General features: G+C 33.7%; 1 protein-coding gene across 9 annotated transcripts in view; it reads left to right on the top strand.

The window, feature by feature from the left end:
- Positions 1-14,865, top strand: part of LOC130444809 (NAD(+) hydrolase sarm1) — an 89,686-nt gene that overhangs the window by 56,174 nt on the left and 18,647 nt on the right. For all 9 annotated transcript variants that reach the window (XR_008909995.1, XR_008909996.1, XR_008909997.1 and 6 more), the window contains 4 exons: positions 4,324-4,422; positions 8,764-8,868; positions 9,466-9,714; positions 13,809-13,976. Coding sequence is in view for 6 of the 9 variants with exons in the window: in XM_056780061.1 (XP_056636039.1) it covers positions 4,324-4,422; positions 8,764-8,868; positions 9,466-9,714; positions 13,809-13,976 (621 nt within the window). In the remaining 3 variants the exon portion in view is untranslated. The remainder of the gene's footprint in view (positions 1-4,323; positions 4,423-8,763; positions 8,869-9,465; positions 9,715-13,808; positions 13,977-14,865) is intronic.

Here is a 14,865-nt window from a genome sequence, read left to right as displayed (position 1 = left end):
TGACATTGATAGTAATGACACTTTTTTATTACACTAGCGCCACGATTGGTAAGGGACACAACTAAATTTGACATTTTAATTGGGTATGTTTTGTGATGTCATCTATCGTTTTTTATACACTAAATCATTCGCTGGCGGGTGGATGGGCTGCAGCATATCATCTCTTGTCGTTGGTCTATTGGTATAATAATACCTTATTCTAATCTAAGCAATTTAGGTCTGGAGATTTGGTTGGCGAAATAAATAAACTTCCTCGTCTTATCCACCTATCAGGGTATGCCGAACATATAAGGAATAGTTTGCCAGACAACTATCATGTTGTAAGAACATGTCACGACGAATAACTAAGGGTATGTCTTTTTAAAAAAGTGGTGAAAGTATTTCAGTATCGTCGTGTATAATATTTAACTGCTATTTGCAATAATCGGGAATCGTTTTTAGTTGCCTACCCGGTACACTTTCTTTACGGACTTATACAAGGAAATTTTCGAATTACAACAAAGATAACTGGATTTATTTTTAAAGATAACTTTTAAATACATCAAAGTTGTGCGTACTGATAAGATTATAAATGAATTTCATTGAATTGGTTCACTGACAAAATCGTATCAGTACCGATTCGGTAGGTATGTCAAATTAATACGTTTCGGATTAATCTAAGTGTTAATAATATTTAATAATATCCATGTGATAAATAGCAGTGTTCGAGCGAATTATAATAGTGGTAAATCAATTCTTTAATTAAGGTAATATTAACCATATTTAAAAGGTGTTGTAGGTTAAATAATTCATTAAAAAAGTGTGAAATATACTCTTGAATATAATAACCAGCAAGTTAAAAACTATTTTTACTATGAGACAGAAAGTAAGCGTCTTAAAATGACCCAAATTTTAGCGAAAATCTTTTAATGTTTGCAAAAATATATCTACCAAGTTATATTGACTTTTTAGACGAACCTCGTACAAGTTGTGGTACTCGGTACGACTTTTAATATCTGCATAAGTGTTCTTTTCCTTGTAAATTTGTTGTATTTCATTTTTGTTATTACATAACAGTATTATACTGTTTTTCACTGAATTATACTTTTTACTATTGAACAAAAATAAAGTATACAAAGTACTGCTTTCAGCAAACACATTATTACGTATTATACTTAGACCCTCACACAAATTTGTTTTTATTTAGTCAGAGGGCGCTGAGAATGTGTGCGTCCTCAGAACATAACCTTTTTTCGCATGGACATTGTTTTTGATTTACAACTTTAATAAAATTAAAGTAATAAGGTGTAAGGTATAAAACGACACATAGGAACTCGTTGGCTATTTCTTCTACCAGCAATTCAAACAATTTTACTTAATTGGACACCAATTTGTAACTACTTTGTAGTTTGGATGTTGACTATCTAAGGATTATACAAAATTTATTAATGTACCTTTTTAGATGTTTATAACATTACGACTGGTTCATAGACTGAACTAATTAAAAACTATTACAAAGTCGCCCCAATAAATTCTTAATAGAACTATTCATAACTTCATACTTTTTATTTATAAGAGTAATTTGTATTTAGAGAAATAGTTCGATTCCAATCAGACTAACTGGCTTTCTTTAATTAGCTCTTTGTCATTCAAGTCTTCGGTTACATTTGATCATTTTGAGACAATTCTCTATCTCGTGCGCGTGTTTTTGAGTGGTGTAAGCGCGTTAGTTAGGGCCGAGAGAGCACTAAAGATGACCAGCGCCCAGGCCGCCCTGTGACTGTTCCGAATCCGGAAACGGTGACCAAAATCAACCAAATTGTACGTGCATAACCTCGAATGAGAATCCGGATGATTGCCGAGGCTGTAAACGCCGATAAAGAAACAGTTAGGAAAATTTTACTCGAGGAATTACACATGACAGAAGTCTGTGCGAAGTTGGTGCCAAAAAATATGACTCCTGACCAAAAGCTCTTACGTCAACGGGTCTGCTCAGATTTCCTTGAAAGGTTAGAAAAATATTTGATTTGAAAGGTTCCCGATTTGAGTCGATGGAAGCGGTAAAGGAAAAAACGGTAGAGCTCCTGAAGGCTCTTACCGAAGAAGACTTCTAGCACTTATTCGATCAATGGAAAAAATGTATGGAAAGGTGGATGGCGATGAGAGGGGAGTATATTGAAAGGGGGCATTCGATTGTAGAATAAAATAAAACCCTTTTTCGTAACCAGTCTCATTATTTAATAGCCGGACATCGTATTCTTACTTGGAAAAGCCAAATATAGCAAACGTCCCATTGTTATAACAACTGTTTTCCTTATCATTCAGTATATAAAAATGTAAAATAATATTTATATTAATATGATTCAAACATCTATTTAAATTCCATTATTTAGTTGAAAACTAATTTATATTTCCCCTGATCATTTTATATACAATGTGATGTATAATTAAACAATAAATTACAAAAAATATGCCATACTTCCCGGAAATCCGGAAATCTATTTGAAAACGTGACGGTAAACGCACATGCATTCCAAACTAATCAAATAATGCATCTGGAAAACATAAATAATTTATCAATTCTTCTTTTCTCGGTATTGAACACGAAAAAAATAATAATTGTACAACAGGGATGGAACTAAATTATTATATTGATACAACAGTTGCCCGTCCGACTATTTTTTGTTAGCAAAGCTGAAGAGAGAGATTCGTTGGTAAAAGTTGTTGTAAGGAATGTAGGCCCTGATATAGGAATAGCTCCTCTGCAGTGCTGAGGTGATTTCGTTGGGTTGCTTTTGCCTAACTATTTCCAACGGGAGATTTTGACCGTAGGAAAACGAAGTGAAGCTTGTAAGCAAAAACTACCTTTGTCGGTTAATATTTTTTTATTTGTGTGTTGTTGGATTTCTGAGATTTTGTGTTTTTTTTTTTATTTGTTTATTTAAATTCATTTTGGGGTGGGTGGGTGTTCACAGCTGCGGCTGCATTATTTCCTATCGTCGGCCATTTGGCTGGAGAACCGTTTCATCAGGTTGCAGGGACAGCGCAGAAAACCTGCAACACAAACGATCCAAAGCTGAAGGCAGAGTTCATACTTTTATAGTGGCATACAAGCTTTAGTATGAAAAGTTTGTGGAAATAAAGGTATATTATATTATCGATGCTTTCTGGCAAAACAGCCAATTTTGACAGGGAGGATCAAAAATTTTGTGACGTCAAATGTCATTTTTCAAAGTACTAAAACTTGAAATTTATCAACGAACTTCATCTATATTTATTGATAATTCTCGCTATATCTATCATTTAACTTCTAAAGCGGCTTTGTGATGCGAGTGAGACACTCAAATTTACGAGAATTTTTAATGGGGAGGATTTAAATAGATTCAATATGTCGACGAGTCCTCGCTTGCTTTTTTATTGTTGTAAGTGAGACCTCCGGCAAGTGCCATAGTTTTCACAGTTTAATTATTTTATTAGCTTATTTAATAAAAATATAAGTTTATTTTTAAATATACGCATAAATTCAAAAAAAAGTGACGTCATATTAGGAGGGGGATTATAAAAATGTGACAATATGTGATAAGGACGGGGAGAGGGGTTCAAAAGTACCAAAAGTCGTATGACGTAATTTATGTATGGCCACAAACCATCGAAAAACGATGGCTCGAGATGGTGTTTCATTACCAAAAGTCGAAGGGAGTTAATCGGCACACTGCTGTTGGTTTAATCACGTTGAAAAACATAGAAAATCAACGCACGTAAATGTTTGCGATTTAATTTATTTTTTTTTTTACCAAAATGAATGTTTCAACTCAAATAGCACTCGTATGATAATTCGTTCTGAGTATGTTCACTATTAAAAATGTCAAACGTCATTATGACAATGGCAGTCATGTCATATTCACATCAGTGTTGCCATATCTCAAAATTTAAGTAGCAACTTTCGAAAAACATCTGGTCTTCAGTCTACTCATGCTCTTTTCTTTTATCATTTGCAGTACTTTTCATGTAACTATTATCATATTCAGACTTTTTTAGTACTGCCATATTTCTATGCTTGTCTTTTAGTACACGATTACAAATTTATATGTCTTTCGATATCTTCTTCGTTAAGTGAATAAATTGCTGTTTTATTGTATTTTCTTTATCTTTTAAAATTTTTGTGAAACTTATAATTGAAAATTTGATCATTCTCTCTTATTATTTGTTATTACAACTTATACAGAGTGTTCAGAGACTTGATGCAAAAAATTCGGGAGTGAGTAGATGACGTTGTCCCTGAACATTATGAATAAATACTTTTTACAAAATTTGCTAGTTTTGAATTTCTATTTTTTTGTTTAGATGGCGAGCGAATCTCCCACGGATAATTCAAATGGAAACGAACCGACTATTCAAACGATAATAAAAAATCCATCAAGGTCTACCATAACCACAACCTCAGTGAGTATTCAGTTATTTTTATTCAATTCTAATTATTTATAGATTTAGTTGTGAAAAAAAAAATACATTTCGAGTCATACTAGACGTTACTAGGAATTAGTATAAAAATAATTACTGACTTTTATGTGAAAATTGATAAACAAACCGGTGTTGCCTTAAAGACAGTTACTTTTATACATAGTAACATGAATAAAATGAATCTTCTTCATTTACCATCACGTTTATGTTCACAATTATTGGTTCTAGAAATATTAACGACGAAAACTGTAACAAAGACGTGGATGTTGTGCTCGTATTCTTTTTCTTTTGTAATTATCCCATTCTATCGTTCCAAATATGAACGTATTCTTCCAGTTGGTTCATAATCTCACATATGAATCTTCTGTTTGTCTTAATACGAAATCGGAACAAAGATTTGGATACCAAATTTGATTTGGAAAAGTATAATCAGCGCGCTAATTGGTCCTTTAACCGTACAAGATGTTATCTCCATGCTATAAGCATTTGTTTACATCAAAAGGTAGTCGCTAGATTTTTCTTGATGACGATAAAGTTAGGCATACATTTTCTTGGGTTGTTAGGGACCTCATATGAAAACTGTGATTTTGTTTCCTATTACTTGGACTTATTATTGATGATTATTTTGTTGTAGGGACCAAGAAAAGTCATATCTAACTCCCTGGACTTCATTGTGATTCTTAAACAATTGTTTGCACAATATTTGTGGAAAGCTTCGATATTGTGAAAAGATTTTATTCGTTTCTTCATTATGAACGCCTCCTCATTCATATGTTATTATATTGTAATTGCGGTGGAAAATTAATTACTGAGTAACCCTCGTATAAATACCATTAATAATTCCATCGTTAATTAGATTTTTTTTTATATTTTTTGTTGTCATCCGCTACAAAATTGCATAATAACAATGACAGTGTCTATCTTTTCATAAGGAATCTTGTTTTGATCTGGTATAAGATGAATCCACAAGGTCGTTTGGTATATTTCATTCATTAATATTTATGTTCTGAAGAATGTTTCTCTATAATATTCGTAGAACAATTTTCCTATCTGATTTCTATTTATACTCGACCAAATGATTGGCTCAGTTTGATAATAACTCATAATTGAGTTAATTTTATGGACATCTTACGGTATTCAAACTATTTCTTATCAAACTACATCTCAGTAATTTCAACACTTTTTTCATCTTCCTTGTGGTGGTTTTTGTCCTAAATCCCCACTTGATTGATTTCTAAGATCAATTCTGGCGGAGTTGCATTCATTTTCGATCCTTACCAGACTTTTCACCGTTTGTAAGATTCATTCGAGCTGAGTTGTAAGCATTGTTCATCCTGACAGGGTTTTATGACCGTTTATATCGTTTTAACATTTAAATTCGTTTCCTAGAAGATATCTGCACTTTTTTTCTTCCTTCGGTCGTTTTTTTTCTAAATCCTCACTCGGTAGATTTCTAAGATCCATTCGGGTCGAGTTGCAATCATTTTCGTTTTTTTGGCTTCGAAATCCATTTCGTAGCAGATTTTGGCACTTTTTTCGTTTTCCTTGTAGTAGTTTTGGTTCCAAATTTCCACTCGGTTGATTTGTAACATCCATTTGAGCTGAGTTGCAATCACTCTTTATCACGACAGTTTTATGACCGTTTGTATCGTTTTTTGACATTGAAATTCGTTTCTTAGAAGATTTTGGCTCCTTTATCGTCTTCCTTGTGATTGTTTCGATTCCAAACCCCCACTCGATCGATTTATAAGATCCATTCGAGTTGAATTGCAGTCACTCTTAATCTTATCAAGGTTTTTGACCCTTTGTATCGTTTATTGATATTGAAATTCGTTTCTTAGAAGATTTCATCACTTTTTTCGTCTTCCTTGTTGTAGTTTTCGTTCTAAATCCCCACTCGGTTGATTTGTAAGATGTATTTGGGCTAAGCTGCAATCACTCTTCATCACGACAGGGTTTTTTGACTGCTTGTCTCGTTTTTTTGGAATCGAAATTAGTTTTTGCACTTTTTTCGTCTTCCTTGTGGTAGTTTTGGTTCCAAATCCGCAATCGATCTATTTCTAAGACCCATTCGGGCTGAGTTACAATCAATCTCCATCCTGACAGGGTTTTTTTAACCTTTTTTTTTCGTTTTTTGTAATGGAAATTCGTTTCCTAGAAGATTTTGGCATTTTTTCGTCTTCCTTGTAGTCGTTAATGTTCTATATCCCCTCTCGATTGATTTTTAAGATTTAAGAGTTACAATCCTGAGGGGATTACTGATTGACTATTTGTTGAAAGATGTTGAAATACGCAGATATAGGAATGGGGACAATACTTAATCTAATCTTTTTCACTTGTCCTATAACTTTTGATCATATTTGCCACACAGAAGATATTCTACAGAAAAACGAGTTACTTCTAATTAAATTTAGATTTTCCCAAATGCCATACTTAAAATTCTACTAACAATTTCATAAATTACGTTCAACATATGTCGTACGTTATCTAATCTTCATATAATATTTCTAATGACTAATTAATTCGTGTTACACAATTTTATTAATGTATCCATTTCCATTAAATATTACTGAGTAAATATTAGTTCAGGCATGACTTATAAACGGTTTTTACTATACCTTCATCTCCAATTATGGCAAAATATTTGATTAATGAAATGAAATACTACAAGTTAACGAGGTTCGTTTCAAATAGTTCAGCTGCGTACAACAGTACATGCCAAATATAATATTTATTCATGTCGAGCATAAACATTCAAGTTCAATACAAATAACTAACTTACCAAATAAGTATGTAGGGATGCACTTGTAATCAAAAGCGTCGTAGATAATAAAAGTTGGAAAAAAAATTAATTAGATTAATCTCTCGGCGCAATAGAATGTACAATATTCTTGTTTAGTCCGTCTTTAGCAAACACCATCAAACTATATGGTTTTCCCACGCAAGAGCATGCCACATATAGTTGTCCGTGGAAGAAACATGATGTTTCCAAATCCAAGCCACATACAGACAATGTCTGGCCTTGTGCCTTATTGATCGTCAAAGCAAACGCCAATCCAATCGGGAATTGAATGCGTTTGAATTCAATTGGCACATCTGTAGGAATCATAGGGATTGGTGACAGTTTTTCATTAATTTTTTAATGACTAATCGTGTTGGGTTCAAGTTACGAAGCAGAATGATCCAACCTTCAATTGTAAATGGTCTGATGACACGCCTGGCAAATCCAATGAATTTAAAAACTCAATTGGTTAATTCACAGTTTAGTTGGTATCGGATACTGCATCGATATATTTGTATGACACCAAGTCCCTAGGCAACAACTGTTGTATGTTTAAACTTAACCCATCGACCTCCACATTTTTTGCTGCCAAAATCGCTCTACCTGCCAGCCAGCCTCTCAGAACTACCCGATATGCACACAAAATTTCATGAAAATCGGTCAAGCCGTTTATATCTTCATTCATATTTTCATCTTCCTTGTGGTAGTTTTTGTTCTGATTCCCCACTCGGTTGATTTCTAAGATCATTTGGGTTGAGTTTCTTCATCCTGACAGGTTTTTTAACCGTTTTTTGGAATCGAATTTCGTTTCCTAGAAAATTTTGACACTTTTTTCATCTTCCTTGTGGTCATTTTGGTTCAAAATCCCTACTCAATCGATATCTAAAATCCATTCGAGCTGAGTTGCAGTCAATCTTAATCCTGGACAGGGTTTTATGACCGTTTGTATCGTTTTTTGACATTGAAATTAGTTTCCTAGAAAGTTCCCAGGCAACAACTGTTGTATTCTTTAAATTTAACCCATTGACGTCCACATTTTTTGCTCTTTCTGTTAGCTAGCCTCTCAAATCTACTCGATATGCACACAAAATTTCAGGAGAATCGGTCAAGCCGTTTCGGAGGAATTCAATTACAAACACCGCGACAGGAGAATTTTATATATTAGATTATTATTAAATTTTTTGTGAAACCCTCGTAAAAATTTATAGTCGAACGAAATACGTTACAGTACTAAATTTAATAAATGATCAAGTACAAAGCGAAATTGGATCAATAAGGAACTGCATTCTTTATTTAAGCGCCTCGTCCTTAAAAATAAACTTTGTTCCTGTTTACTTACGTCTAGAATATTCTAAACAAACCTATTACTTAATCCGAAACAAAATAGATTTAGATTAATCTTAACCGCGTAGTTTCCGATGACTTAGCGCTATTGGCCCATATCCAGCATTTTCAACGAATTCTCCGCTTGAAATTATACTCAGAAGAATCACAATCCCAAAAATACTTTGATGTCTCAAAGTTTATGTTTTTTTTTCAAGTTACAGACCAACAGCCAGTCCAGTACGACAACGACCACGCGAGTGAGTAAAACTTCGACCAGCGCTTCCACAAGCCAAAGACGCCAAATCACCACAGACACTAAAGTAAGTACAAATTGATTTTTTTGGTGTAAATATGAGTGTTGGTGAAGTGAACAGTGCAAAATAATAGAATTTCTACGAGTATTAATTTCTCAAAGGACATCGGACTTCGGTGACATCAAGTAGGGCACGACGGGCCTATCTGAAGGCCTATGTCCTCAACGGTTTCACGGCCGCCCTCACCTATGAATTCTGAACGATTATTGATTACCCCTCATCGACTTATTTTTGTTTCCTAACCTCAAAGTTTTACGTTTGCAACATTAGACGAGAACGTTATCGTCGTTTTTTCTTTGTTAGGTCGAAAATTATTGAACAACCCCCGTATCTATCACGCAGTTCAATAATTTTACAAAATTTTCTTTCCCTTTTAATGTTTCCAATTTTTTCCATCAATAGTCCATTTTATTTTTCTATTTTAATAATTTTTAAAAAAATCTCATCCAGGTTGATTCAACTTTTATTATGGTTAGAGATATATACTACGATATAAAAATAAACCAGTCACCCTATAATATTGTCATCTGATATTTTGATCAATATTTTTGAAAAATAATTTAAATGTACCACACTGTATATTAGCAAAATTAAACGTTGCAGGCTTCCAATATGAAAAACGATTTAGTCGATTTTAAAAACAATATCAACGACATGAAAAGCAGCCTTCCAAACACGCTGATGCAACTAAGAAATTCGTTAGAAAATTTAGTTGATTCCGATGAAATCAACGACCCCATAGTGACGTTCCCCGATGATACGCCAGTGCCTTCCGAAATCGGTTCGCCAACGAACACAGTCGAATCACTTAAATATGAACAAAAAACTATGAATAATTTTAAGAAAACCACGGTAAGTTTTTTATTTAAAATTTTACGCAATTTTTAAATGATAGTTTCAACAAAAATAAACTTTTAGTTGTGATTTTGAATATAAATATTCATAGTCGAGGCGTGCTGATTCATTTTCACAAAATTTAAACTTTTTTTGTCACACGAAAACTTATACCAAATGGAAAAAAATTGCCTCATCAGGTGTCTTTGTGACTTCAAGACTAATATACAATAAAAGATTTTCGTGAATGTTTAGCTTCTGGTAGGTCCCTTTTAAGTCTCCAACAGTCGTTCAATCTAGACCCCAAAAGCTCGGCTTATTTTTTAGACAAAATCTTCTGTACTTCTTCTTTTTTGAAGTTGAACTTGGGTCACTCTCTTGAGATACGTTCTAGGGTTGACTAAGAACAAATTCCGAACTAGAAAGATTTTTTGCTGGTATCTTTTTGGCAACACTGTTTATGACAGACCACGCGTGAATCGTGTCTCGTGTCATTATCAAACTTGTTCAGTTTGATCTATAATTTAATTATGAATCGACTTACGAACGAACAACGCTTGCAATTTATTGAATTTTACTATCAAAATTAAGAGAGTGCATTGCGCACCCAATTTATGGGCAGTTTGGTCGGCCTATAGAGGGAACTATTCGGAAGCTTGTGATTAAATTTTGAACTCAGTTTACACTATTGGACATTAAACTACAAACACGCAAATGTACAGTGAGGACAGAAGAAAATATTGCGGCTTTATCCGCCGGTGTTACTGATGATCGTGAAATGTCGATTCGCCGCCGTTCGCAGCAATTGGGCCTTTGTTACTCCACTAAGTGGAAAATTTTGCGAAAGGATTTGGGTGTAAAACCATATAAGATGCGACTGGTGCAGAATTGAAGTAACACGATCTCCCACAACGTCTAACATTTGGAGAATGGGCGCTGGCAAAGTTGGAGGGAGATCCAATTGTGTCTAGCGACGTAGCACATTTTTGGTTGAATGGATACGGCAACAAGCAAAATTCCCTCAACTGGAGTGAAGACCATCCAGAAATATTGCAAGAGCTACCAATGCATCCCGAAAAAGTCACTGTTTAGTGTGGGTGACATCATCGGGCCGTACTTCTTCAAAAGCAACGATGGCCGGAACGTTACTATGAATGGCTAGCGCTACCGTGTAATGATTGACGATTTTTTTTTGCCAAAATGGAAGAATTGGACTAGCCTGACATGTGATTTTAACAAGACGCTGCCACACGCCACACCGCACGCGAAACAATGGCCAAATTGAGAGCCGCCTTCTGTGAACAGTTTGGGACCCGTCAATTAGCCGCCTAGAACGTGTGATTTAACGTCTGTGGACTATTTCTTGTAGGGCCATATTAAGGCTAATGTCTACAGGGATAAACCAGTAACGATTGACGCATTGGAAGCCAATATTGTAGCATTTCTTCGTGAAATACCGGCTGATATGTTGGAGAGAGTAGGCTAAAATTGGACTTTGCTCATGGGCTATCTAAACCGGAGCCATGGTCAACAATTGCATGAAATCATCTTCAAACATTAAATTATACTGATCGTTCTATCGATTCCAATAAAGATTTCATCAATTTTTTCAAATTTTTTGTGGTTTTTTTCAAAATCAAATCCTATACCTCTTGAAAAATCACTGGTTAGAAACAGAATCCTGACTTTCTGCTTGATTTGGAAGCTTTGGCGCAGGCAGTTCGGCACTATGTAAGGTTGGTCTGTTGGCTGATGATAAGTTTGGGTACTGGACAGTGTGTTTGGACTTGGTTGTGACGCTTTTTGTTTAGCACTTTTCCATTAATGCCGTAAATTTTCGACGCCGAGATGTAAAAGTTAATTCTCCACACACATAACAAAAACTGTCCAGAACACTTTCGCGGCAAATTTACAATATAAAAAACGTAACTTAGTTTTACGCAATCGTTATACAGTCACCTAAATTAAGTTATTCAAACAAAAACACGTAAATGAGGTCAGAAAAAAATATATATCTGTCATAAAAAACAGGATGTGACTGAAACAAAATAATAATTTTTTTTGAATGAGAGTACATCAAAACAGATAAAAATCATCACAAAATTCGTGTGACAAAAACAGTGTTTACCAGTATTTGTATAGCGTACATATATACATGTGTCACTTGATGCTAAATCGGAATTGTATAGTGGGTATTCGAAAATGTCCCATTGTGTTGTGTGTACGGGCATTGTTGTGGATCATAACAATTCCATTAGTCTCTTCATTTCTTCTGAATTGCTCTCCGTTATGAATCTGCATTAATTGTTGTTCAATGCTGCTCTGAAGACGATAACTTGGTTATCGAAACGCGTGTCAGATAGTGTAATTGTGATTAGTTGAATACGTCTCTCATTTCAAATCTGATTTCAATAATAATTTATGTTTCTGTTTGTTACAAATATAATCAGGTTTGTTATTATTGAAACCAAACCTCTATTCCGCATTTACATAATTGCCATACGTTGAAAACAAATTCAAAATAGAATGAATAAACGATTTGGAATTCAAACGTGAATCATTACAATATTGTCGTATTCTATTTCTATAGATAACAAACGTTGTTAATTTACAAAATGTTATTTATATATAATATTAACAATGTTTAAAACCAAAGGTTCAACGTGTGTACATTAAGTACGACTTATATACGAGGGATTATCTATACAAACAACATTTATAAATGAAAAAATGCAAAAGGAATTAAGTTACTAATCCTCAAGCCTTTTTACCTGTTCAAGTAAAATGATTGTTGTAGTTGCGTCATTACGTAAGATCCTTGTGTCACAACTGTTTCCATTCATTCGTATTTCTTGACATTTTTGACATTATCATCCTGTTTATTTTGTTTGTGATGACTTTTGGTGTAAGTTTCAGAGTGCTACTCAGCAAATTGATCCCTCTATAATTGGATGGCATTTTTTTAATTCCTCTTTTGAACTTGACAATCCTAGTACTCGTTCTCCAATCGACAAGGAGTTTTTGATAGCCGCTTGCACCTCTGTCAATTCAAACTGTAGATTTTCGTCTATAGTTATTTTAGGTGTGTTTGGTCCGTTTCTATTTTCGTCTTCATTCCCGTACGTTTCTTGGAGACCGTAAAAATCATTCTCCATTTGTTTGGAAAATTGTTCCCAATATTTGTTCATGATTTCTTTTCGTTATCTTATTGTTTCATTACGTACTCTTTTGTAATCTTCGAACGAATTCAGGATTTTTGACGTTCTGTATTTCAGGTAGGTTTCTTTCTTGGAATTTCAATTCCTCCAATTAAATGTGGATATTTACAGTTGCTTTATATATCTCCCATTCCAATGACCTGGCCAAATTATTTCATTTATCCTTTCTTAATTTTGTTTTTATTTGGTTACATATACAAATTTTTTCTTATAGTGTTATTTCCTTTCTTAAAAACATCATTTCTGTATTCTACATTTTTGTTTCTGTGTCATTTTTTATAACATTTCTATTTCACTTCTTTTTAGTCTTGTTATCTTCTCCAGTCTTGTCATTTATATCGTTCCCCAGTCTTCCATTTAATATTAATGTCATACCAAAAATCACTAGATGGGAATAGATCTACCAGACATTACCAATTATACATTCTATTAGAAGAAAAAGAAAATACAGTTGATATGGATATAGAAAGTTTCGATCTATATCCCACTATTTGTAGGAACTAAGCATGCTATCAAAAACGTCAATTAGTTTGGGTAGTGCTTCTACAACATGAAATTCGTTCCGGTGCCAATGTGGGTCAATAAAAGTGTAAATTGTATAGCAGGGTTCCTACGCATCCAGGAAAACCTAGAAAAGTCCTTGACCACTTTTCCCGAAATTCCAATTCCTCTATTTAAATATTGGGATTTACAGTTTTATCACAGCAAAATGTTTACATATTTTCTATTCTAAACTTTTCTTCAATACCAAATATCATATTCGACGAGTTTTTATATAAAAAATGTCCTCTAAACAACCCCATCCATCACCTTTCAACTGTTACTTCATTGTATTCAAATAAAGATGTAATCGATGTTATTGTGATTATTAACGATTTCAAAATATGTTTATAGGTAATGAAAGATGGTATAAGTGCAGAAAAAGAAAGCGCTAAAGTAGAAGAAATGAAAAAAATAAGAGCCGGAGAAATATCTTACGAAGAAAGTAACGCTGCAGCGGCTACACGTGCTCGAATCGATATAGACGGAATAACGGCACAGAAGAGTCAGGTTACAGCAAAAGTGAGTAAAATATTTTTAATAAATTAGAAGTTTCACATTAATTCCATATTGATCTAAGCATATGTAAACTTCAATAAACAAAGCCTGTTCTCAAATTCAATATTTTCAATAGTTCTTCTTATTCCTCAGTTAACTTAAACCAAACATTGAAAAAGAATATTCTATAAAATTTATGGACTAGTATCACGTCATATGGCTTCACCTTGACCCTTATCCATAGTATAAAATGTCCCTTAACATTATTTTCATGTCATATCATATATAAACACTCCTATTCAGGTGTGTCACTTTACTAATTTAAATAATACGAAGGTGTGAAAATTATTACGATGCGAAATATGACACAATGAAAAATAATTTTCGTTTTGTAAAACAAGTCAATTTTCATATATAAAATTACACATTCTGGAGTTGTAAATACCCAGTGGACTATAAATAAAACATTTACATTCTCCGAAAGGCAATTCAACAGAAAACGGATGCAACAAGATGGCGCAACCTATAATATGTCCAACGAGACTTGGACTCTGAACAACTCTAAGATCTTCTGAGTTGAAATTCGCTCTCGAGTTTCCAGTTCATCTATTAGATTATTATGTATAATTTTCACAAAGAACAAAATGTTAAAAAGTTAAACCAAGTGAAATTTTTCGGCATATCTGGGAGGTTTGTGGACGAAATGATTAGAAGATGGGTCAAATAGTTGGATGAAGAACAACGCATTGGATTCAAAAGTTCAAATTTACAATTAGTGCTTTTTAAATGGAATTTCTGCAAATCTCACCATCACTAATTCATGAAATTGTTACTGGAAAACTGAAATTTCGAAAACTTTGCTCACGTTGGTGCCCAAAGGTCTACAAAAAACTACGAATGAAAAGCAATGCAC

Source organism: Diorhabda sublineata, chromosome 6, assembly GCF_026230105.1.
Source record: "Diorhabda sublineata isolate icDioSubl1.1 chromosome 6, icDioSubl1.1, whole genome shotgun sequence".
In the NCBI taxonomy this organism is placed as follows: Eukaryota; Metazoa; Arthropoda; class Insecta; order Coleoptera; family Chrysomelidae; genus Diorhabda; species Diorhabda sublineata.
The sequence above is the reverse complement of the archived record's forward strand: the minus strand, read 5'-3'. Positions and strand labels throughout refer to the sequence as shown.